This window comes from Apus apus, chromosome 1, assembly GCF_020740795.1.
Source record: "Apus apus isolate bApuApu2 chromosome 1, bApuApu2.pri.cur, whole genome shotgun sequence".
In the NCBI taxonomy this organism is placed as follows: Eukaryota; Metazoa; Chordata; class Aves; order Apodiformes; family Apodidae; genus Apus; species Apus apus.
In genome coordinates, this window is record NC_067282.1 from 20,603,918 (window position 1) to 20,631,481 (window position 27,564).

General features: G+C 38.8%; 1 protein-coding gene across 6 annotated transcripts in view; it reads right to left on the bottom strand.

Annotated features, from left to right (window-relative positions):
• The window catches only part of ATP8A2 (ATPase phospholipid transporting 8A2), a 333,209-nt gene that overhangs the window by 220,219 nt on the left and 85,426 nt on the right, over positions 1–27,564 (bottom strand). For all 6 annotated transcript variants that reach the window (XM_051638602.1, XM_051638630.1, XM_051638621.1 and 3 more), the window contains 6 exons: positions 27,082–27,131; positions 24,900–24,969; positions 23,120–23,204; positions 21,737–21,876; positions 18,795–18,933; positions 13,051–13,115 (listed from right to left, as the gene is read on the bottom strand). In XM_051638602.1, the coding sequence (XP_051494562.1) occupies positions 13,051–13,115; positions 18,795–18,933; positions 21,737–21,876; positions 23,120–23,204; positions 24,900–24,969; positions 27,082–27,131 (549 nt within the window). The remainder of the gene's footprint in view (positions 1–13,050; positions 13,116–18,794; positions 18,934–21,736; positions 21,877–23,119; positions 23,205–24,899; positions 24,970–27,081; positions 27,132–27,564) is intronic.

A 27,564-nucleotide genomic window follows, 5' to 3' on the forward strand; every position in this document is an offset into this window, starting at 1 on the left:
ATCAAAATTGCCATACATTTGTTGGCAACTGCTGTTGGTAGGAATTACTACACTGCATGATGCAGAAAGGTCACAGGGCAGCCTTTATGTAGATGCTGATTCTGTTCGACTTTAACTACTCCAATGCATTAGATAAGCTCAGGTGCATCTCTGCATCCAAAACCAGCCAAGTTTTAACATTGCTGATCCCAGTCCTAACAAATAACTGTTCTATTCCCGTATATCGTTCATGCAAATTGACATTTCCCTAACATCCACAGGTATCTCAGGAAGCAAGAGCAGCTCTGCTGCTGCACTGCTCACCATCTGACAGCTTTTAGTTGAATTCAGAGAGAACTGGAAAAAAACTGACACTGTGTAACTGCTGAGCAGCAGAGACACTGGTACCCACTAAACTAAGAAGATGGACACAACACCTGATTCGCTTTCATCCTAATGGTTTCCTGTTCTTTTACTTTTTTTTATTACCTAAGCAAAGAATATAAAAGTGCTATGGAAGAAACCCCCAGGCAAACTTCTCGTTTCTAGTCAAATACACACCATTCCCTAAGGTGAACACTAACTTTCAAAGACCTTTTTTTCCAGAGTTTTAAAAACACACCACTTAGTTCCCTATCAGTTTACCCCATGTGTACATCTGAAGTTTTTATTAAAGTTTATCTAATAAATATGATACCCACTTCAATTACTAAAAATAATTTTAATAAGAAAAGTCCACAAAATCATCAAGATCATATTTCTTTTTTAAAATTAAACCACCAGAGTCATTTCCCTAAAGATTTAGTTGTACAATAGATTTATTTTATTAGTATTTATTAAACCTATTAACTCTATCTACTGAACTGTAGAGTTTGTCTATCAAACTCTGGATAACTATAAATCCCTTGAGAACTTGATGATATTAAAACTAATATAGACAGAGCAATTGAAGTTTAATAACTTGAAAAGAAAGTAGAATTCCTCAAATAAATCAGCTAGTTCATTTTGAACCCACTTTGAATCCCCCTCCCTTACATTATTTACAGATAAACTGGGCAATATTAATTCTATAATAAATACATAAATATTACCATGTCAACCTAGATCTTACAAAGCCCCTTACATATTGTTTTATTCATCCACATTTTCCCAGATGTCTACAGACTACTAAAGTTCACATGCAGAAGTACATGCTCTACTGTCCTTTTTCCCTTCCACAAACACAAAATTCTTGAAGCCAGAAAGACAACTTTGGTCACCATTACACACAAATGGTCCCCAGTTGTTCTGCGGAATTCAGTACCTTTTCAGTGAATTCTCTGTTAGCTAAAGGAACTTGACTTAGACACCAAATTTCTCCATCTCTCAAAACAGATGAAAGCTTCCTTGTGATGCGTTGGTTTTGTTGGACACAGAAAACAAAGACTTTTATGTCCAATTTCTGCCTGAAGACTCATCACCATTCCTCAGTCTTTTGGTGCAATCTGGATGTTAATCCATTATCAATATGATCCTGTGCTAAAACACATTTCAACCTTTATCTGTCTCAGGGGTCACTTTCTCTCTCTGGAATACCACAGCAGATCAGAGTTGAATACTATACATAACAGCCAAAAGAGGAAACAAGTGCTTAAATGGAGAAGGTCTGCAGGAGTATTAACTCTACCCTACAGGCACTGTTAAAAGAGCCAGCAGAAGCCCCAAAGTAGAATCCTCCACAGCTGAACAGTTCTTGCCTCAGACAAGATTTGCATCCAGGGATTTCTCTGAGAGAGGTCAATGCCCTATGGAAACACTTCAAATAAGAGGGACATGCAAACAGACTGAGCTCATGTTTAGGTCACCCTTCTAGGATGAAGTTACTTGTTTTTAAAGTTTCAGATAATTAAGAAAAAGTAAAGCCAACCTGAACAATTCTCCTTACCTGACCAGAAAGGAGCACCAAAGACACATGCCTTTTTGATTTTTGAGGGCTTTGTTATGTGAATTGTCATACTGGATCGCTTAAAAGATTTTTTCCATAAAGCCTTTAATCAAAGACCAGCAACTAGTTCCACATGGAAGAGCATATTAAACGCTGAAGTTAGAGCATAATCAGCTCTAATTAAAAAAAAAATCCATTAATTACATGAAAGCTATAGCTTTCAGACTTCAAGTTCAGGTGAGACAAACCAGCAAAAATGTTTGTTATGAAGCACTGCATCACAAGAAAGGCAGTTTCCCTGAGAAAGACTTGAAGTCCACAGCACCTAGATAATAATCGTGGTTTAGCTTTTCCAGAACCTCTGAGGATACAACTAGACAGACAAAAAGCTGGCCATTCCATGCACATGCCCCCTTCTCAGCTGTTCATAAAATGTGAATATAAAACTCAGCCTCTAAGAGCACACACTGATCCCAAATACCAATCTACTCACTACAGAGTTATTTATTTAAACCCCATTTCTCAGATTTAGAACTGAAATCCCCTAGTTACAAAACAAAGTTTTAACCTCAGTGACATCATAAATTGGGAACATATCAGGAGATCAAAAGCAAAGAACAAACCAGGCTTACAGGGCAGGTAAAATCAAGGCTTTACAGTCATTTTCATAGAACAGCTTTCCCAAAACAGGTTTTCAAGAAAGGCAGGAGACACGCACGAAATTAACTCCCAATGGAATGGGAATGTGTAGAGTGAAATAACTGCACACACTAGAAACATTTTACAGTCTTCATCTCAGCCAGCAGAAGCTATCAATGGTTAGTAATTTCAACAACCGAAAACATTAGTCCTTTGAGAGGTTGCCCTCTGTTTGTGGGATGAACATGTTACCATCTGAACACAATCTGCACCAGTATCTAACAGAAGCCCTGCCACAGGAAGTGAGAGCAAGTTTTGTGCAATTAAAAGAAAACTAATAAAGTTCAGGGCTGTGTCTGAAGAACTCCCCATTGTTTCAACAGCATTATTCTGGAGTAAATAGCAGGAGGATCTGGTGCAGTTTCTCCAAAGCCCATAAGGAATAAGAGCTATTAAAACTGAGCTTGCAACTGACAATTTTGCTCTCAATTATTAGGATGCAGTAAACAACTGTCATGAGTGACTGCACAGCACAGGTTGTCTATGGGTCACTGTACTTCCAGGATATAGGACACCATAAGGACAACACTTTAACCATTATATATAAACTTTTTTTTTCTTCAGACTTCTCTGGGCCTCAATATCCCAGCATGTACCCAACCATCCCTTGAGTACTGGTGCAGTCACACCTTCCAGCAGTCCTACTTGCAGAGAACTCTGTTGTCATCTAGTTTATGGAACCTATTGTGGTTCTACTTAGGACAACAGCAGAACAGTTACCCACAGAACTTGGTAAGTAACTCTGCAAACTGTTACATCACTTCACAAGTGCACTCGTACCTTGCCTGGCTAGTTTGAAAAAAATATATACAACAAGCATATATACCAACAGAACCTAAAATGACGGAAGCTTCAAGACGACATTGGAATCACCTCAGCTCTGATTAACACTCATTCCCAAAGCTCTCCAAAAAAGCATTAAGTTCCAACACTTCAGAACTGTAATTTGAAGCCTGTTTAAAACACTAGTCAAGATAAATTAAAGACTTGGGAATTATATGAAAATGCAAGATACTCAAGTTTTGTCTTTAAACTATGGAGAGAAGATTGCTCTCTTTAACTTCATGCAGCTTATCTCTAACAAATCACTTTCTAAATACAAAACAGACTGAAACTGACTCCCTAGCATCACTACCTCTAATGACTGGAGTTACACGTGAAAATGCATCTTGATGCATTTTTCAGTAAAAAATAAGCATACCTCATTGTTGCAAAGGCACACGAAGTCCAGAAGATCAGAAAAGATTTCTGATTTATTTGACTCTATGCCAAAGGTTAAAAGGCAGAAGGAACACAAACATAGGCAGTTACTAACTTCATACAGCTAGAGGATTGCTTAATTCTAGTTTGACAAACTAATCAGCCCAGAAAAATTAATTGGGAATTTTTCCAGCTTCAATCAAAAATATAAATTCTTCCTGAATTTTCACATGAAAGAAAGTTTATTCCTTTATGTGACGGAGGAGCAAGCTTGAAGTAATCAAACTTCAGCTGCAATAATGATTTTCAGCTTCTTAAGAAAAAGGAACTAATGATCACAAAAGGGTTAATCAAAGTAGTAAGACAGCATCATGGGAACCACAAAAATAGGACTGTAGATACCTGTATTTCTTTACCTTCGTTTTCTGAAGACATGATCAGACATACCCTAATTCTTACACTGAAGCAGTCCACTATTTTTATTAACAGTGCAGGTGAGTCAATCCCATGGGTTTAGACTGACCCCACACCAAGAAAGGAAGACTACTTATGCTTTAAAAACCCACACAAACTTGCATTAACAAGGCCTACAACCCCTTCAATTAAAGGAGAGGATTACATATAAAAATTAGTATATTGACAGAAAAAAGGAGTGTTCAGTTTTGATATAAAAGACAGACCTGAGTTGTTACTACAGATGTGTCCCATTCCCCTAAAATACACATCATCATCATTAGGTGCACAAGTCTTTGGGACCTGATGGGGTCCATCCACAGCTCCTGAGGGAGCTGGCAGATACAGTTGCTAAGCCTCTGTCCATCATATTTGAGAGGTCATGGCAGTCTGGTGAGGTTCCCACTGACTGGAAAAAAAGGAACATAGGCCCTATTTTCAAAAAAAGGGGAAAAGGAAAATCTGGGGAACTACAAGCCAGTCAGTCTGGGTCAACTGCATCCTGGTCTGCACCAAAATAAGTGTGGCCAACAGGGAAGGGAGGTGATTCTGCTCCTCTGCTCTAGTGAAAACCCACCTGGAATACTGTATACAGCTCTGGAGCTCTCAGCACAGGAAAACACATGGAGCTGTTGGAGAGGGTCCAGAGAAGGGCCACCAAGACAACCACAGGCCTGGAGCACTTCTGCTATGAAAACAGGCTGAGAAAGTTGGGGCTGTTCAGCCTGGAGAAGAGAAGGCTCTGGGGAGACCTTATAGCAGCCTTCCAGTACCTGAAGGGGCTACAGGAAAGCTGGGGAGGGGCTTTTCATCAGAGAGGGTAGTGACAGGACAAGGGGTAATAGATCAAGACTGAAAGAGGGGAGATTTAAGTTGGATATCAGGAAGAAACTCTTCACCATGAGGGTAGTAAGGCACTGGAATAGGTTGCCCAGGGAGGCTGTGGAAGCCCCCTCCTTGGAAGCGTTCAAGGCCAGGTTGGATGACGTTTTGTGCAGCCTGGTCTAGTGTGAGGTGCCCCTGCTGATAGCAGGGAGGTTGGAACCTGATGATCTTTAAGGTCCCTTCCAACTTTAACCATTCTATGATTCTGTATGCAAAAACTGCATTATTATCACAGGTAGCTTCTCTTTTTAACAAAAAGCTGCTTTCACTTCTTTATGTATCCTTATGTTTTTATGGTCTCTCGTGCTTGTTAGTTAGAGGTCTATCAGTATGCTGCAGAGAATTCCATCTTTAAAACAAACATGTATTTCCTTCATCATCCAGCTGATGCCATTATTACATTGTTACTTACACAGGACAAAACCAGTCTGGATAACACTCAGAGACCACAGAGAGAAGCCTGCACAGATGTGAAGATCATTAGCAGTTTTAAGAGAAAGAGTGTTTGTTCCCAGTCATATGAGAACTCTTACAAATGAGACAGCAAACTTTAGATGGAATTCAGGGAACACTTTCTTTGCAGTTTTACTGGCACAGGATCTACTGTCCTGTAGCACGGAAAGGCGTTAGCAGAATGAGCACCCAGTAGCTACAGTACCTGCAGCCTAAAGCTGAAAGATCTTTTCTGGGTCTTTGCAAGTGTGATCACTATTAGAATTGAAGAAATTAAGGGAAAATTAACTTAGAAAAAGTGTTTGATTGTGGCTTTCGTGTTGTGGTTTTTTGTGGGTTTTTTTGTTTGCTTGTTTTTAACAGCCCCCTTCCAGCTATGGAAAGAGAAGTAATTGAGAAACCTGGTCTTAGGACCCCTAAAGGTCCTTGCATTCCTTAAGGTCCAAGTGCCCCCACTTCATCCAAACTAATAATCCCAGTGCCAGAAAACACTAACAGAAAAAAACAGCTCCACAGATAAGGAAAAACAGCCATTAATGAACGCTCAAAAGGGAAAGCCGGATGAAACAAAAATACCAGCCCAACTCATTCACCACTCACAGCTCAAACCTATTAGTATTACTTCCTGAAAAAACGGTAATCTAATATTTAAGGTACACAGTCCTGTGTGTACATAAACCTACAGGTCTAGGTAACACCTATATTCTTTCATTTGTACTTCTACACAGTAGGCTCATGTGAAAAGCTGCATTGATTTGAAGAGCTGTGTATTTTCCACATCCATACAACCAACTTTCTATGCAGATTATCAAACACCCAAAGTTCTGAAAGATTCTATTTGTTCCTCAAAAATAAACAAGAGAAAACATTAATTCTCTTCTACCTAATATATTTGAAAATTTATCCGATTACTGGACACTATTCCCCATGTAGCTACTTATTAGCTTGATGTCTGTCTAGATTAAGAAAGACAGACAGGTGAGTATTAAAAAGAATTTAGTACAACAGAAGTGTATTTTTTTCTCTAGTTTTCCTAATTAGCTTCCTTAGCAAATTCCCAGTACTAGACAGAAGGGTTGATTGATTACAATTCCAGCCTAACTTATTAGCCACAAGACACCAGAGGAGTATCCCAGATGCCTCTCTGAAAGAGAGCTGATGGTTGGTTAAAACTGAGCTTGTCCACATTGATCAGTTTTCCAGAACACTAATTCTGTCTTAAAGTATTTGGGCAGATGATAGCAGGGGAGAAAGAAATCCCTGTTTCCTCTACTGCACAACACACAAGATGTAATCCTTCTAAGCATCTACAAGTCATTAGCAGTACAAGACTTGTTCTCACCTTCCCAGCAGTTAGCTGTATACCTTATTACCTTTTACTAGGGCTGAAGTGCAAGATACCAATGCTTTGGAGCTCACAGTAGTCGGTGACTTTGGTTTTAGTCTAAGAAGCTGACAATTACTGTACTCCTATTCCTTGGGAGTAATCAGCATGACATCACTGACAAGGCACAGATGCCCTTACTTCCAACAACAAGAGCATCATGATCCAAAAACAGAATAACGACAAAATAAACAAGTTTTCTGGGTCCTTATTCTTCACCACTAGAGTACAGAACACAAAGCTTCTCTTTAAGACCCAGTTTGGGAAGTCAATACACTGACTACAGACAATACACTGTGAAGTTCTGTCTGTTTTTAAGAATACTACACAATACCACAATAACAAACAGGTTTATCCATGCTCAAGTTGAAAGACGCTCAGCCAAAGAGTGAAGCATGAAAAAGATACAGCTAAGCAGGCAGAGAAGAGAGGGAGGCCAGCTTCTGCTTCTGTGTTTATACTTCTAGTCAGATAATCCTCAGACACCAGCACTGAGGGTTCTTATACTTGAGTATCAGTTTGTGGTTACTTAGATGTCTATGTATAACACAGGACAGTGACTGTCAGTCCAGGCATGAGTTCTACAGGACATATTCACTGTGTAGCTCCACTTATATCAAAAGAATTACTTTACAGCAAAATACTATCCCCAGTTTCAGAATTGGGTCCCTCTGATTTTGCAATTCCACTACCATTAAATACAACCCAGTGTGATAACCAACCGATACAGATCCTAGCTCTTCTTTCTGAAGCATTGCAGAGGGAGAACACACCCAGTGTTCCTTGGCTGTAATACCAACACTTATCTCAGGCTTTCCTGGGCCATCTGCTTTCCCCCCTTCAGCCTTCCCTCACTGCTCTCATAACTCAACATCTACAAGATGCAAGTGAAAGAAATTTGTCCAGGTTAAGAGCTGCACAATAAGACTTTATGGTGTTCCAAATTACTCAGAAACTGAGTCCAAAAATTACACTTGAAGTAAATCTCATGCTCAAAATATTTTCACTTGAAAACGCTTCATTAGGAAAATGAAAGAAAAACCAACTGTGCATATGTATGCATGCAGTTAAGTCTACAAGGAATAAACACTTGCTGATTATGCTAACTTTCTAGAATTCAGCTGAATCAAACTAGGGATTAGCCCTTTCTATTCCCTGTAGTTCCCTGAAGAGAAGAGAAACGATTGATTTTTCCCTCAAGTGCATGATTTAGAAAAAAAAATAGCTCTCAAGAACAAGCCAAGACAGTTGTTCGATCACATCTCACATGCTGCTGCATGCCAAGGAGCAGGAGTGGGGGAAAAAAGTCACACAGGGACTGCAGAAAGGGGAAAGTGTATCAATATTTAAAGGCTCTAAGCTTAACTTGGATCTTGTAAAAATTCATTTTTTGCAGTAACAGATTTCAGAGGTGGAATATATTAATTATAATGCTACAGAACTTCAGTGTGAGAATCTCCTACAGATCAATTATGGGCAAGTTGAACAGAAGTCAGCTTCCATTACAGGTGCAACATACAAAAATAAGTATTACTATGGAGATCTAACTCTGAAGAACTGGCAGTAAACAGCTAAAGACACTTAACTTCAAATTAAAAGAATCAGTGGCAATTATTAACAAAGCACCCATTAGTTTTATATTTACATTTAAGCAAAACTCAGTTCTACATTAAAAATAGTGGTAAAAACACTTGAAAAAAACAGAATCACTTTGGTTTGAAAGTAAGTCTATGTAATACAAAGCATTTGTGCAGAAGCTCCACACATTTGTGCTCCTATTATGCGAAAACACGTTATCTGAGATAAAGCATCACTGTCACCTTCAATAGCAGATATTTCTTCATGATGTACCTTGTAACCACCCATTTTCTTCACTTAAAAGACAAGCAACTATATATCAGTGAAGGTTTTTCACTCATCTGACATGCCATGGTTCTCTATTTCTCTGTTGTTTTTTTTTAATGCTGTGAAAGCTTCCAATAGTTCTTACATTTACTGAAAAATCTTCCAGTGCTGTTGTCTTAGTTTACAGGTGGATTCTAGAACCAAAATCTTCCACACATTAAATTATTTGAACATCTACTAGATGAGGAAAATGAGAACATGCAACACTCATTTTCCACAATGTGGAAAGTGCCTAATGAAAACTGAGAATAAACTAAGAATTGATACGATTTCACCTGCTGCTTTTACTACAACCTATCCACTTATTACTGACTTGTTAATGGCTTTGTACTACTCAAGATGAATCAGCCATGGTTATATGTTTTAAAGGCTACTTCAATTATAAAATCTTCACTTCACAATGAAATGTTCCAAGAATATCAACGCGTGGTACGTCTGAAGTAAATTCTCAACTTTGCACAGGGGATGTTGTTCAGCAACTATCACTTTTCAAACTCAACTCTAACAATAGCCATGACCCCTTCCTTAGAACCCCTGCCAGAAAGGCGTACAGCTGAGATTGTTTGTCATCTCCAGCTCTTATTTATCTGAAGTTACAGGATCAGAAAGATATTCTCAGCTTTTTATAACTGCAAATTTTAAGTGACGTTATTTCAAAGACAAAGCTACATAAATGAAAAATAAAGACACCCATCTTTTACATTTTTTAGAACTGTTATTGTATTAGCTCACATTTTTGGCTCATGAAAAGAAAACCTGAAGGAATGAGCTAAAATGAGAAGGTGTGGAAGATACACTGCTGTTTGCAGGTAGAAACCCTCTATTGTTTCTTCACACTCCCCATTGTCCCACCACTACCTTATCATGTGCACCAAGCACCATGTAACGTGAACCTACCAACTGTTTAGCACTGAGTTCTGCGAAGTATCTTCAGCTTATCTGCAAGAGTAAATCCTGAAGTGTATTGTGATACTAGTGGTCAACACAGTTGAGGCCAAAGTCAAGGCATAAGGCATTCAATTCAACATGAATCATCAGCAACACTAGAAATCCCAACTCAAAAAATTAGGATTAACTGCTATGTTCTCTGTACTCCACAGAACTTATTCAACTACATAACTGGAGATAGCAGGTGAGAGAAGATGATTCTAAAAGTCTCCTCTGCATTTAGGGATTTTGAAGTACGTTTGATAAAAAATTGATTGGATATTTCTTTTCCATGTACACAGAGGTCAGGCAAAAAAAGAGGAGGGGTTTCTTTCTCTGTCAACCCATGTTTGATCAGAGCTTCTCATTCTAGTCTGTCATTAGAGTGAGCCTTGTGGCAAGATGCATATAAAATGGCTTATGGTACTGATGGTGTCATCCTTGACCTCCCATGCTCTACAAGTATGACTATCTGTTCTTATTTAAGGAACAGATCCATCTTACTGGCCAGTATTCTGTAGAGTCAGAAAGTGTCCCATCCCCACACAATCTTTAGAGACAAACACAGAGTCCTCAAGGAATTTAAAATGAGGTCCACATCCCCATATATCCAAAGTCCTTTTTGGCATCAAGACAGCAGGAGACTCCAGTAATATTGTCATATGTTTTACATGTGACCAATGAACCCTCTATACTATCATAGGGTCTGTCAATTTTCCTTTGATTAGTGTTCATAGGGGAGATTGTTAATTAGTTAGATCTGCCAATCTTTCAACATAGTAAGAGAACAGATTATCAATAAAGAGTTTTTCCTTATCTTAATCCATATAATGAAGACTAATACAACCTCAAATCTTCCTAGACAGTTCAGTCCATTCAGCTTGGCAGTTTATGACCCTGTCCAGGTTTTTTTAATCTGTACCCATTTTCTTATTTGTACTCCAGCTGTTTAAGCAGCAGATATGGATCTACATTCCTGCCCTCCCCTTACTGCCTCAGAAGACTTCCATCTGACACTGGGCAACGAATTTCAGATTCAGCAAGTAGGTAGGTAGATCTGTCACCTTTCCTCTTACCCTTCCTTTCAAAAGGAAAGTATTTAGCTTCTACTAACTTGTTTAATTTCTTTACATAGAGGTCCTGTCTATCACACCAAGTGAAGTTTTTGGCACTCTACAGTATTTGCAAAGCTGGCATGTGGGAAAAGCGAGATGAGATGCTTGGGTCAATGACATTTTCCCCCAGTTCAGTTCCCATTATCTACCCTTCATACTTCTTGGCAAAAGCTGAATTTATAAAAACAAAGTGCATATGCTAAGTACAGAAAGGAATTAAAATACGCCTTCAGGTATTTTAAAGTAGAAGAGTCCCTCTATACTTTTTCAGAGTACACTCATTCCTGCCTTTCAGGATTTTCTGTAACCTGTATTCTTTAGCCCTTACTTCTCTCCAGTTTTGTTTTCTCTCTGGTAGCCATTTTTGCTTCACTTTAAAATTTGTTTTGCATTTAGCATATATACTGAGGCAGGGGGTTGTCAACTGAAGATGTCAGAGGCAGGTGACCCTCTGAAAGCATCTCAAAAGAGGGGGGTAAGGAGACTGTCAGCATGCCCTCCCCAAAACCCACATACTCAGCCCACCAACTGCAAGCAGATCAAGCTGAAGTAGTATGGTCTCATGAGTTCTTGCTAAAGCAGCACTTTTAAAACAACACACAGGATCTACTGAATCAAGACCAGCTGTCATAGGCCTCCATTTTCTCATGTGTCAAGAGAGGCACTGTAGAGTGATCCAGAAAGCAGAAGGATCTAATACAACTTTAGAATATCAAGTGCGTAGATAAGCTTTGTAAACCCCCTACTTCCCGAAAGCAATGAAAAACAGAGTTTTAAAAATAAAATGCAGAAGCCTTTTTGGAGTCTAAAAACCCTACAGTAATATATCTAAGTGTATTACTTTGTACTGCTACATGATATGCATTTCAGTGAGTTTATGTCAGTTTTGTAAAGAAGATCAGAGCTGGTTCTGCACAGAGGCCAGGGGCAAGCTGTTCCTGCTGCTGAAGACAGGAAGGGAGGAAAAAAAAGGATTAAGATCTAGGCACATTTTTCTCAACTATTACTTAAGAACAGCCTTTCATCCTAGAAGAGGCAAGGTCATTTTGCATCTTATTGCAAGTCCTTGAATCATTCTACATACACTGCTGTTTGACATGTAAAGAAAAACCCCATGGTTTAAAACATTCCCTATTAGGGCACACGTAACAAGCCATTTCATGATTCATCCTGCCCTCTCATGGTCCTTTCTGCCAATTATTGAAGTCACAATTTAAAAGCAGGTGCTAAAGCTGTTAGGTCGTACTCAGTACAGAGGTAGTCAAAAATCTCTCCCTGTATCACCATACTCAAAACCGGAAGTCATGAAAAGTCAAGTGTCAAGTTAACATGGCTGGAGGACTATCTCATCCAATTTCCAGATGTTCTTGCAAGAACTTCTGCTCCATCTTCAATTTGCACTCCTTGCTTTAGCCATAGAGAATGTTTATTATTTCTGAACAAGCATCACAAAAGGCAAATGGTTTGTTTCTGGAAAATTTAGAGGACCTACTTTTAATTCAGATTGAAATAAAAGCCTTACTTCTAGGGTCAAAAAAAACCAAAAAACACTTCAGAATGTGTAAAGTTTTGTTGTTTGGTTGGTTTTTTTGATTAAAACAAAGAACAACCATTTTCCTTCTTGGGGGTTGACTTCACAATACATTCATGAAAACAAAACAAACACCAAAGTTTCCTTTTTTTTTTCCTTTTTTTTGCAGTTTACTCGGGTGTAGCTTTGGTTACAGCTGTTCCATGCAGTGATCAAGATGGTTTATTATGTTGAAATAAATGTCTCAGCTTGGTTTTCTTTTCTCTTTCTTCAAGGATGTTACTCCTATACCTATGCCTTTAAACCTAACTATACTTCTGATGGCACACTGCAGAATTCATCAGTTGGCAGCAGAATAGAATCCAACCTGTGAACCTAATTACTTCCTTGTTCTGAGACTTTAGTTTGATCTCTGCAGCTTATGACCAGAGATCTCAGGAGTACATTTTGCAAAACCCATCCCTGTTTTAGTAAGAATTGTTTATCTTTCTACCTCTAAAGGCTAGCAAGAGAAAGAAAATTAGAAAGCTCAACAACTTCCCCTTTTGTCAACACCTCTTTCTGTCAAGACTTACACCAAAATTGGCTCACTTACATCTAGTGAATCTTCGTTGACCAGGATGAGAGACATACTCTGTGAAATGAGCCTGCAAGAGTACCCTGTAAGAGAAAAAAACATTAAGATTTATTTTTGGAAAAGGATTTAATGTTTAGCTAAACCTTAAGATAAGCACCTATAGGTCAGGTTCCAATTTATTGTCAGACCAGTTACTGCTATCACGTAGACTACTGAAAAGATTTAGGTATAGGACACACTTCAACTTGACAATGTTACCAGCAACAGGGGCTGAATTTTATCTGCATTTCTGAATGAAACCAAAGAAAACACCATATGAACTACATGCAGTAAATACAGGCTACAGTCCTACAGCAAAATTAAATATTTCTACATCGAAACTTTTTTTAATATACATAAAGGCTGAACAGCCTACAACATGTTACAGGAACAGATCTGAACATACAGGGCCACATTTCTGGAAGCATATGCATTGAATCCACTGGTGCTACCCAGTCCCCTTAGTCCATACTGGAGTTAAATGAGCATTTTTTACTTCCCAGAGTTGAGCGTGGAATGTCCCGAGATTCATCAAAAGCTATACTTCCATGACACAGAGCCCCTACCAACTCCTATAGGCATCAAATATTTATATTGGATTATTCTTAATGTAGGACTGGGGCATGAAAGAACAAGAGCAAATTACCGTAGTCTGGAGCAGGACTTGAAAGGCAGTTTCCTACATTTGCCAGGACATCAAAACTCAAAGCAAAAATTCTCAACACAGAAAAAAATCCTCTTATTTTTCTAATAGTTAAAGCCAGTGACTGCAGTACTACTCAGTGCCACTGAAGTGGTAGTTCCTCTGCCACACCATTGGCACTGACATGAGACAAAGTAATATCCGGGATATATACTTGGCATTTACAGAAGAAAGTTTAATTCCAGCTCATATTAATGACAAGAGACAAATGTAAACTCTTAGGAGACTGACATCATTACATTATCCTAAGAGCTCATGCAAATTCTCTTGGGATTGGCACAGCCATGTAGCTTCATAAAATAGCAGAAAATTAATTTATTTGAAGCAGAAGCCTTTTATTGCTGATCTAAGTTACACAGGAAAAGGAAATACAATTGAATAATTTTGCATTTCTACTATGCCTTTGCATAGAAGTGCATCACAGCAAGTTTAATAAATTGCTGTCATAAAACAAGGTCTCAGTAAGTCTTTTACTCTTCTCAAATGGAGACAGGAAGCTCCTGCAATGTAAAAGTAATATCCCAGTGGTGAACCACTGCAAGGCTGAAAAGCAAAACATTATAGCCAATGTAAAGAGACTAAGCATCTTTCCCCATGTCTCATAACAGCAAGAGAACAATTGAGGCATGAGTTTATTTTCTAAGATTCTTGGTTCCTTAGGAATGCCATATTGGCTCATCAGTTGCAATGCAAATCACTTCCTCAGGCTACAGAACTTTTTATAATTGGGCTACTTTTGTAGGTATAATCCAGTTTGCATGAATGACTTCTGTCATGAAAGCAAATTCCTCATCTTCCCCTGTGGAAGACATGCAGGCATCAGGTTTGATTACCTGCAGAGGTTTTCTTCCATTTTCACTGCCCTGTGGAATATGAATAGCAGGTGCAACCTTGCGGGTATATTTTCATCTTATTTGTATTAACGAGCCATGGTTTACTTTCAGCTTTACAGAACAATACAGAATGACACTGAACTCATGCACACGTGTGGGGAAAGGATTAAATACATTCAAAGTGCAACGTACAACATAAAAAAATCTGCAGATAGCCTCTGACCCTGCCCTGCATAAGTCTTAGGCAGTACTACAGAACTGAGGGATGAAGGTTCAGCAGGTATAGAACAAACACTGACTTGGAAAAAAAGTCAGTTTACCATTTTTAAAAGTTAGTCCCAGACTGAGGAATCACCTTATTTTTACTGAGTAGAAGGACATTATTACAAACTTAAGCACTTCCCTCCATGTTTGGGTTATTCTTTCTCCAGGGAATGGCAACAGCTTTATGCAGTAGGCTGCTACAAATTCAGTAGAACTAATTGAGAAGGATTTTCTTGTAGCATTTGATTGGAATAGCAGCTGCAACAGCAAGCTGTGATTTCTAAGTGCCTGCTCACTGTTTCATTTTACCTCTTTCAAAATGAACAAGATGCTGCTTGACAAGTGAAGGTGTGAATAAAAACAAACCGTGGAAAATAGTTGCTCTGCTGTGCATCTTGGAAGTCATGGAGTCAGAACTACTAATCCTGCAATTGAGGTATTTTTGTGTCCTGTCACCACATTAAACAGAAAGAACAAGACTGGAATAGAAGAATGTAATTCACATCTAACAACAGTTTGTAGAGATCTAGACATTATGTACAACTTCAGGACTATGATGATGTTAATCTAGCACTAGCATAGAGCAGAGTAACTGGCAACTATAAGATTAGAAGTGACATTTATAGTCATATTTTAAAGTTCTATAATAGTTACTGCTGGCAGTACTAACATAGCAAGCAAAAATATACTAAGATCAAGGCCTATTTTTGTCAATGCTTCTGAGCAGAGTGAGATCAACTGCTGGTTCAGTGCCAGGTATAAAATGTCAGTCCACACCTGTAAATTGATATCTGACTCTAATTTAAAAGTCTGACTAAAAGTCCGTGAAGAAGATGAATCGGGTACTTTTGGGACTTATTTCCCTTCAAGTGTCCTGGGAGAAAGGTTGCTTGAACCAGAGTTCAAGATCATAGCCCACAGGCACATTCATATTGCAGGCATAAAGAATCCAGCATCTGAGGCAAGAATTATTATCCGCTGCATTCAGGGAGAGCACATACCATCCCCTGCTCACACTTCACACAGGGATACAGGCAAGCATGCTTGGCAGTGTCCAGTGTGTCCAGTTCTGGGGCCTCTAACACAAGAGGGAAACGGACCTGTTGGAGTAAGTCCAGAGGAGGGTCATCAAGACGATTAGCTGACTGAAGCAGCTTTACTGTGAAGACAGGCTGAGACAGTTGGGGTTGTTCAGCTGGGAAAAGATAAGGCTCTTGGGAGACCTTATAGTAGCCTTCCAGTACCTGAAGCGGGCCAAAAAAGCCAGGTAAGGACATTTTAACATGGGCATATGGTGACAGGATACGGGGTAATGGCTTCAAACTGAAGGAGAGTGGACCTTGAATAGACATTAGGAAGTAATTCTTTACTGCGAGGGCAGCAAGACACTGCAACAGGTTGCCCAGTGAGGTGGTGGAGGCCCCATTCCTGGAAGTGTCCAAGGGCAGGCTGAACGGTGCTTTGAGCAACCTGATCTAGTGGGAGGTGTCCCTGCCCATGCAGGGGAGCTGGAACTAGATGATCTTAAGTGTCCCTTCCAACCCAAACCATTTTATGATGCTATAACTGTAAGGCAGTGCTTGCAGCTATGAATCCATACTTGATTCAAGTGCATGTAGCTCAACTGTAGGGATCAATTCCTTGCTCCAAGAGAGGGATGCAGATCAGTAAATGCTACATGCCCATTCTCAGAAAAAAATGTTACTAAGAAAGGAAAGACATCAGTTCTGATTGTTTGGGAGCCTGCTGAGCACCAGGATGGTGGCAAGTACAAGTCTGCCATGTTGGGGTTTTTTTGCATCACTGAAAGGCAAAGCCTTCAGCCTTCAGATTTTTTATTAAAAGAACGAAGAGAACTGTGTTAAGCCTTCTCAAATTGTTTGCAGACACTGGCTAAGGACATGTTAGGCTGATGAAAGCTGAACACCATGTCATCCTCAAACATGTTTCAGAACCCAGAACTCCTGTTATAGGTAGAGAGTTCAAATGGTTGATAAGTATTAAGGCTTATCAGGAACACCCTCCTCACCTGCAAAACTACTGGCTGGCACCATGGCTGAGTGGAAGGCATGCAACCACCCCACAGCAAGGTCAATCACTAGTCTTCAGAGAAGTCAAGAAAGCAGTCAAGTGACAGAGACACACGCAAATTCTGCAGGCCAAATAAAGAGGAAGCTGGAAGAACAAAGTACCCCAGCTCCTTGGGGCCACTACCAAGTGCATAAATGTCCCTCAATACATATGCATTCAGCAAGCAAGAGTCCATAAGCAAAACCTCCACACATGAGGAAGTGAAAATACATTTTATTCCCCGGATAGTACGCTTACACCTGAAGCATGAAGCGTACATGTAGATTGGGTTTTAAATTTAATGTTTATTACAACTTTAATAGAAAAGCTGGAAGGGTGCCACTTTCAAGCCAACGTGAACATGAAGCTAATTTTCAGAGTACTTGTGTTCACGCTAGTTGCTGCCAGTTAATGTTACAACTTATTTCAGGTATTTATACCAAAAATTGTAGCTACTTTTTAATTTGTTGAAAAATGTTCATTTCCTCAAGTTGACTGCTTTTAAAGAAAGCAAAAGCTGCAGATAGTAATTCAAACCAGGTAACTAGCATTTATATCAAATGTCTGCCTAAGCCATCCACCTTATTTCTACAACTGTATCAGTTCAGTAAGTAATTTCATCACTTAGTACCAACCTTGATATACAAAGATAAATGAAACTTGATTCAGTTTTGATAAGTAAACAAAAATTCTCATCAGTAAAGCAGGCCAAAATGTGAAATTCCACTTAACTAACCAAAGCAAAAAATATTAATAAACAAGCAAAACCAGCAAATACCCCAAGTTTTGCTAAATGTAATTTAATTTCAGCAACAGCACATCAGGTCCAAGACTGGCACAATAGCACAAGTGCTACAAAGCACAAGATCTATTTGTGACAGGACTGAAATGACAGAGTTCACCTCCAGTTCAGCTCAGCCTTATAGTAAAAACTTTGTATTTGACAAATTACAGTTAGAGTTGGGTATATAGATTGATTTTATCAGATACTTTAATGGCCTAAAAGAAAACCATGCTTAAGGGCTACCTGCAACAACAAAACTAAACTTCCAGTGCTAAAAATTCCAGTTTTATGCTACAAAAACAGGAAGTCAAAGAAATACCTATGTCTTAAGTAGGTTATCATCCTATTCTATCAGAACCCAAGAACACTTTTACTTTTTGTTCACATCATTGTAAGGTGTTTTTTGCATTATGAAGAGTGTGGTTTGTAAGTTAAGATGCAAACAAACTTGAGACAAGGATATCCATATTGTGCCTTGATAAAACAACCCCTATTAAACTATCAGTACACTTAACAACAGCAACACTTCCACAAACAATCACAACATACTCAGCTAACAGATGTGCCATAAAGTGACAGCAGGAAGTTACTCAAGCATCCACTTACTTTCAGAGACAAGATTAACAAAAAATTGTAAGCTATATGCTTTGTACTACCATATGTCCCATTATATTCCAAACTCCACTGAAGTCTAGAAAAGGCAGTCAGTAAGAAAAAAAGCTGTAAAAGAGTTTGATATAATGCACACACCACAGTCTGGTTGAGCTCTCCAGTTTTCATCAGAATGTAGTTACTTATATTCACTCCATACAAGAATTGCACTTAAGCAAGGAGAAGTGTCTTTTCTGCCCTAAAAAAAGCTGAACAGCACCTGACACTCAGAGCAAAGACTCTACTCTGAACTTCTCCCTTCTCCAAAGTGAAAGCTACCACATGCCTGTCTGCTACCAAGGAATCATTCTATAAAAAAAAAAAAACAGTTTGAATTTGTTTAAAACTCCACACAGCAGATCTTGTATGTAACCTGCCATGTATCAGACAAATTCAACGTAACCAGAAAAACAGATACCTATATTGAGAGCTGTTTCCTGTTTGTCCCCTGTCAGAATCCATATCTTAATTTCTGCCTTCATTAGTGTGGCTATTGTTTCTGGAACACCTGCTTGCAGGCGGTCTTCAATGGCTGTAGCTCCAAGAAGCAGTAAATCCTGGAAAAAAGAATTTGAGGGATGGTTGTCTTAAGATAAACCTCTGTTTGGAACACAGTCAAAAAGGAATTAAAGACAGTATGTTGTGCATCATTGCTAATACAGCATTTTGACAAGCAATAGACACTACAATAAGATTCTGGTGTGGCTATTCTACTTCCTCTGCATACAATTCACATTTCAAGAGGTAGAGAACAGAACTGTTTCTGATCAGAAAGGTGGCAATGTTTCAAGTGCAATTAATTGAAGTTGCACAACTCCAAAGCTACCCTATAGATGAACATATATACTAGAGTATTCACTGATCACCACAGCAACATGATGAGTGGTCACAGTTTATATATTTAAGCTCACAAAACAAAAGTCACCTGGCATCACAATTTAAATTAAATTCCCTCCCATAAAATGTACATACAGACTGGATATAATCACTCAAAGCAAAATTTCTTGCAATTATTTATGGATATAATCACTACATTTATGTAATACAAGTGGTATGAACATTAATCAATCCAAGTATTCCTAGTCCACATACAGATGTTTGCCAGAAAATCTGGTCTCAGAACAAATTTAATAGTAAAAAGCTAGCCATATTCTTCTGCAATTCTAAAGCAACTGCTTTAAGAGATTTGGCCACGTTACAAATAAAGTTAGGCAGACAAAAATACCTACAAAATAAACCTTATCAAAAGGCACAATCTACTCAGCAGATTTTAACTTGAAAAGCACTTTAATGATTGCCAAGACATGCGAAGATCTTCAATTTAAAACACATTGATACAAATTTACTTTAGTTATACAGAATAATTTCAGGAATTGCACAACAAGAGTAACAGCTTCTATTCTTTGTAGGAGCTATAATTACTCAAAACAAGTGAAAACAGAGGAAGTTAAGAGGAGCAGTTAGGAGAGCTGAGGTTTTTCAGCCTGAGCACAAGGCTCCAGTGGGACACGACTGTATCCTTTCAATATATATAAGGGGCTTCCAAGAAGGATGGAGAAAGACTGTTTATCAAGGCCTGTAGTGGTAGGATAAGGGAAACCAGTTTGAAACTGAAAAAGGGTATACTGAGGTTGAACACAGAGAAAGAACTTTTCTAAGGGTGGTAAGACACTGGAATAGGTTGCTCAGAGATGCTATGGATGCCCCATCTCCGGATGTGTACAAGGCCAGGCTAGATGCAGCTTTTAGCCGCTTGAACTAATAATGAAAGATGTCCCTACCCACATCCTAGAGGATCTTTAAAGGTCCCTTCTAACCCAAACCCTTCAATGATTCTATGAAGAGGGCATTAGTGCAGCTCCTGCCTGTATGCATCTATGTATGCATAAAGAGAAGGTGAAGTTGTTATTCCCACAGGTAGAAAGGCTGAGCATTAGGCTCAGGTCTTGATAAAGCTTAATTCTTGTTATGATATATTTAGCAGGTAAAGGTAGTAGAATCAACTCATTTAAATAATTTACTTTCATAATAAAAAATATCCTCCTGATGAAATATAAGCTAACAACATTTGAAGGTTACAAATGCAATCCAAGTGTGCAAAGTAGATTGACACCCAAGAGGGAAGGGATGCCATCCAGAGGGACCTTGACAGGCTGGAGAGGTGGGCCAGTGCCAACCTCATGAAGTTCAACAAGGCCAAGTGCAGGGTCCTGCACCTGGGTCAGAACAACCCCAGGCATAAATAAAGGCTTGGGGGAGAATGGCTAGAGAGCAGTCCTGAGAAGAATTTGGGGGTGGTAGTAGATGAGAAGTATGATAACACAGCACAGGAAGCAGAAAGCTGGAAGGAGGTTGGAGCTAATACAGAATTTAGGATTAGAAAAATCACACTGCTACTGACCAACACGAAAGATTACTTCAGGTATTTGTTTAAAAAGCAAGACCAAATCTTTCAGCTATTACTTAGAGGTCTTGGAGTTCTGTTACTCTATAAAAGAAAGTTAGCTCCCATCCTAGACTCAACCTCCTTCCCTCTTCGGCCTCAACTAACTTAAATAACCAACAGCACTCCAGAACTTAACTTGTACTAATATTACTAATATTACTAATACTAACTTGTACTAATACTAATATTAATTTTTAAAAGAAACTGAAGTCTAAAGAGAGTTTTAAATAAGCCACTAAATAAAATGAGAGTGAAATAACTGGAGTGGGGGGAAAAAGCATGAAAAAGTGCAGATGAGAAGCATGCCTACCAACATTTCAGAAAGCAGTAGGACCAACAAGTACCAAAGAAACACTGGCCCCCAGTGTTGATGTTCTAACACTTCATTCGGTACTGGATGACAAAGTTTCAAGCTGGTTCTCCAATATCTACTTCTCTCTTCCAGAATTACAAGTTTCACATCTTGCATGGAGAGCAGCTTTTCAGCTTTTTTCAGTCCACGCAAATCCAGGTCTTGGTGAGAACTTCGTTTTGTCTACAGTGTCTACAACAGTCTTGAGAAAACCTGAACTGTAAGTGCTATACAAATAGGAACAGATTTCTCCTCATACACTAGTACATGGGAACTTGATACAACACAGTGATTTTATACATTATATTTACATTAATTTACACAATATAACAAGATAAAAATGTGATAAAATAGTTTATAAGTAGCAATGACCTTTTATAGTTAGCCTCCGATTTACAAACTAAAATTTGAGATGTCAGAACAGGCTGCCAACTAAGAAGGCCTTTTCAATTTTCCATGAATTAAATTAACAGTTTGGTTTACTGTATGAAGCCCAAATTCCACAGGAAATGACACATGTAAGGGAATCTGTATCTGCTAATCTAAGAAGTACACATCTTACCTTTTCAATTATTTCATAGCATTCCTCTAGCTTCTGAGTTCTGTCTTTCAGAACTGTACTGCTTTCATTGTAGACATTCAACCACTCTCTGTAAGAGTTTTCTGACAGGTCTGCATAAGCAATGCACAAAGTTCTCAGACCTACAAAACAGAAGACAACCATTACACAGTAAAATTACACCGAGGATCAGCAAATTATTAATGCCCTAATGAATGATAAACTCTAACCCACTCGCTGAAGCCAACAGAAGCTTTAAATGCACACTCAAATTCTGAATTCCAGAAGAACTCCCTGTACATTTTTTAAGCATTTGGGTTTTCATAACAGTAAAAACATAACCTGGCTCATTTAGGTCGCTAATGTTGGTGTGAATAAAGGGAGCCTAATGGCTTTACCTTTAGTTTCAGTATTGCAGTCTGGTCTTACCAGAGCAGCAAAAGGGTCACCTTCAATCTTTTTAAGTCAAATAGGAAAGCAAGCTTGGCTATCATGTATTTTTAAGAAGATCAAATTAAACAAAGAACTGGCTACATATTTTGATTGGATGTATTACTTAGTCAAACACGCTGCACAACCAACACTTCCTTTTAGACACTTTTTTCCTTCAATGTATGCACATAATTCACACTAATAATGGGAGTTACACATGCACAAAGGAACAGAGAACAGGGCCTATAAACTATGAAAACAATTTTATTAGATCACTGACAAAAATTAAAATACAGAAGTAATGACTTTTTCCTGGCATAAGTGAACAGGAGTGTGTGCCATAAAATACAAGAGTTCAGTTACTGATAATGCGGGAGTCCGCTAAAAAATTAAGAAGCTGTACAAATAATGTTTTCTGATTTAGGAAGAAAACCAAGGGATCATGGTTTTACTATAATACGAATATTATCTGCTTCTGCAGAAGAGGGAACAAAGCCAAGTACTTCACTGCAAATGGAGGTGCTACATTAGTCGTAACAGACACTAGAGACCATTTCAAACTGTTTTTGATGGCTTGGTCTTCCAGGCTTCTCAGCACATTCAGGCTATCATTCTGCTTCATAAAGCCAAGGACTTTACCCTTTGACCACTCAAGAAAAACCACCTCTAACTACAAAGTAACCGAGGTGTTTGGGGTACTAGATCTCATGCCCTGTCCCTTCATCATGGCCACACAGTATCCCACCTTTTCCTTCCAAACTCCACTTCTCTACTCAAAAGCACACAGGAGTAGGGCATGAACTGCCTTAGGCTTAAAATTAGCCTAGAGTTGCTAATGCTGATTACACACCACTTTATCTTCATAAATATTTGGCACTGCAAACATTAGACAATGCAGAATATGCTGCAAGCAATTCGATCAATGGAATTCTCACGGCACGCTATTTCTCTTACCTTCTGTTGCAAAGTATTCAAGATGACACAGTGTTTGCTCCATGTACTGGGAATCTTTTGAAAGCCTCTCAAAAATTACATTATCCTATTAAAAACAAATTCATTACAACAGAGTAAGTCTACATAAGAAGTTCTGATTTTCTTATTTACAAGATCAAGTGAAGTAACTTGAGTGGACTTGCCAATATAAGAACTCAAGACTATATTTACAAGTAACGCATGTGGGTTTTAGAGACTTTGGTTTCAGTAAGTAATCTTGGTTGTGCCCAGTGGCAGAAACACTACATCCACTTCAAATAAAGGGGACAGAAGCACTTTCTTCCTTCATCCCTTCTTTCCATAAAGGGGTCTCCATTGCGGGGTAGTACAGAACACTTCCTAATTAATAAGCAGATATATTGATTTTCACATAACATAAGTCTCTAGTCTTACTCAGTACACAAGCTTCTTGCAACCCTTTCTAGAAAAGATTCCTATTGATGTTAACAAACAGAAGGCAGAAACACTGAACAGGTTCTACCACAAAATCCTCTCTGAAATAACCTTTGTCCTGCAGTGACTTTCTTGATCTCTAAATAAAAGGGCAATTGAAAAGGCACAGATAACAGCTTAAATCAAAAGGCAGCACCATCACCCATGTATCTAGAGTTGATGGATTTTATTCTGCAACTACCACTTGCTACATACATGTAAAATAGATAAAGCCTGGTTTTGCTCAAAAATGTACTCTTAAGTAAAATAAACATGCCTACATCTATCACTGACTAGAGACAGGCACACAAAAAAAGTAATTTATAATGAAAGCAACAGCATGGGAAAATATTCTAACACTGAAGAGTTCATATAGAATAGGCAATTAACTTAGTTTAATGAGTGGTGGATGCAGCAGAACATAAAAGACAAAACACTGTATTACTACTACTACTACTACAACCCTTTTGCTCTTTTAAAAGTCCAAATCTGCTCACATGGAGGGTGGCATGACATTTTTTTACTATAAACTCTCCTGTTCACCATCCCTTCCAGTACTGCACTTCAATAAACTGTGCATACAAGCATGGTATGAGCAGTGACTGAAGATCAACAGTTGAAGACCTGAGCAGTCCTACTGCCACACCGGCGTGAAGCTGGCACACCTTTACCAAATCAGGGGAGTTAAAATGAAGCAACAGAGCAGTGCACCCAGAACTGTATGTCAGGACAAATTCAAGTAAACCACATTCTTACAAAAATTAGAATATAGTTCTCCTAGTGGCAAAAAGCCACCTCCACAGTTTTCCATTGAAATTAGAACCAGTCTCTGTCTGTGGCCCATGCTAGTTTTGCAGCCTTTGTACTTTAAGTTATTACTCTTGTCAGGGAAAACTGAAGCACAACATGGTGCAAGTCACAATGACAAATAGCAGCACATACAGAGATGCAACAGAGCCAGATCAAGAGTCAACCACTTGAGAATGGGTTTTAGTGTAACAGGCTGAGACAACAGCATTTGGTCTCGCTCCTGAACTGCTGCTGCACGGCTGGGTGAAACCCTGCCTTTGTGTAAGTTAAGAGCACTGCTCCCATTTGTTTCGGGATTTCATCGGGGCAGTAGAAAGCCGAGCAATCCTCCTGCCTGCAAAAAGAGTCGGATGAAGAATGACAGATCTTTTCCATCACTTGGCCCTACACAGAAAGCCAACAGGTATTATGTATGAGACATGAAATGCCAGCATCAGTCACAGCTGTTGAAACAGTAACTGGTAGTGTTAGGTCTCCATTAGATACCATAATTACTTACAGCCCCTTTGCAGTAGAGACGCAGCTGTCCTGCTGGAGTTCGAACAATCACTGACATTCTCTTCCTGTTGCTATTGAAAGAAAAATACTCATCACTATGACTAATGAAAGAGAGTCCTGCTCTGCCAGTGAATTTCTTTCAGATGTGTTTAGTGCATCTGAGAGCAGGTAAGATATAACAGTAGTAACTTAAAATCCCACAGTCCTTGACAGTGAGGAGAAATACTAAACTGCCCATTTCCAGCTTCAGCCCTATGGCTCCCATTCCTGAGCACTCAAACAGAACACAGACTTGCACCCAAATGTGAGCAAGATGGTAAAAATATCTCCTTAAAAGAAGGGCAGTCACATTTATGCATAACTTTTCCTTATTCCTCAAAGCAAAATTGTTTTGGGGCGTCAGGTTAGAAACAGAATCATTATGGCTGAATATGTATTTATTATAGGTGTTACAGACATTGAAATAACAACCCACTGACAAGGGCAGTTACTTAATATCTTAACTCAAAATAATGCAGAAATGCCATACAAAGGAATTATGGTATAGACCAGTTCTTTTCTTCCCTATAGGTTCTTTATATTGGTCTAACAAGATCTATACATATTTGGGATTGTGTAGAACAAAGTAAGACGCTCTGAGCAAGGCTGCATATCAAAACAGTCAAGTTTGGGGCATATTTTTAAAATAAAGGTAAACAGTAGCATACTGTACATAAATGATTAACAAAGGAAGGTAGGCAAGAATATATTACTTTTTTTTAAAGATCAATCTTGGCATTGCACTTATCTCTCCTTTAAAAGGGCCAGTGGAAAATGCACCTTGTAAGAGGATGCAAGCAAGTCAAATTTCATCAAGAGAACCTTAAGAATATGTGGTTTCATATTCAAAATAAGTTATTTGTAACTATAATTATTTTCCTTAGCAAAAGAAGAACTCGGAAGCATCCTCCTCCCTCATTCCTTTCTTGCCAATATGATCAGAGTGTGCAGCAATCTTCCTCCTTCTCCTCTGAAGTTGCTCTGGGAGATCTAGCTCCTTTTCAGGGTTCAAAAGCCATGGGTAAGAAATTAAGCTCTTAGCATGTAGGATCAGATAAAATAATCCTTTCTGAGACTTTCTAAAGAAAGTCTGGAAGGAGAGTAATCAGCTCTGCCCAGGTATTCTGCAGCAAGCTAATGACACTGAGAAACCTCCTTGTGCTTCTTGAAATCTAATTATAGGGGCTCCCTTGCTGGTCAAGTGGGAAGCTGCTACACACAGTGAAGAGGTAAGATAGCTTGTTTTCTGCTGCATGCAGACTACAGCTACTATGGACACCAAGGTAGTGGTCAACTTGTTAGAAACCCTAAAAGGTACCCTTCTAACACCTTTTTAAATATTCCCACAAGTAGCCTAAGTAGCTACATTTGGAATGAAAAGGGGAAAGTAGCCAATAATCTTCAAAGCAAGCTGGGACACAAGAAAAGCTGGCTACCCAACTCTTCCCTGACTTCAGTTTTACATACTCCTTTAGAGCAGAACAAGCCAATCTGAAGAGGGCAAAAAACAATGACTTCAAGGGTTGAAGCCACAGAAAGTCAAAAAAACCAGCAAGAAATCCTGCTGACTACCACTACCCAAACTGACAAAACTTTATCAACTGACAAAGACCAAGCACCTTTTATCATCTCCAGTCATTTAAGGGCCCAATTCATCACATAAAGCTTCTTGCTACCCATCCTAACAAGTTAGAAGTGCTTGCAAAGTTTAGTTTTTCATAGCTGGAGTGATTCTTCAGAAGGGGCACCAGGAAGCCCTCCAGTTGTAGATTCCACCTACTTAAAACCAAGTAATCTACAGAAGCACTAAAAAAGTGCAACAGCAACCTCAAACCATGTCCTTCAAGTAGATAAGTGACATACCAGAAAATCAACAGAATGACACTTTCAGGGCAGGAATTTCTCAATAAGCCAACAGAGCTGGAGTGGCAAAGAGAGCTTCACGCTCACATGCCAAAAGCCACCAGTATGTAAGAAGCTCTGTTATAGCCCTATATTGGAAACAAGGAGATGAAGGAGCAGAAAAAAAATTAAGGAAATTCAGCTTTTGTACTGCATCAGCTGAATCTTTTTATTCTCCATAATATATTAACAAACATGGTTTTCTTGTCACCCTGCATTCAGGGTATCAGAGAAAAACTTACCTGGAAAACTCCAGCACATTAAGAATTTCAAACGTTTTTTCTTTTCCGAGCTACAAAAGAAAGCATGTACTATTATAGGTATACTTTGCAGTACGTTCACCCACGTGTAAACATGCAAGTTGGTTAAACATCTTTGTTTACACAGCCCAGGGTAAATAAATGTGCTAATAGCTCCCTCTTCTGGTGAAAGTGATACAGAGCGCTATTTAATGAAAGCATTCTAATAACTTCAAAGTCTAATATCGTTTCCTCCATTTACTATTTTTACTTTCTTTTAAGGAACTAATACCTTACTCTAGACGTACAAGCATGCTCTGAAAGTTAAACTGCATATTTACTTCCTAACAGCTGTCAACTAAGAGGCATATTACAGACTGTGAGGATTATTCCAAGTTAAAATAAACACACTGTCCAGATTTGGTATGACAATAACCTTTGCTGAACTACCTTAATATTTCTTTTACCTGAATTTACAATCAGATG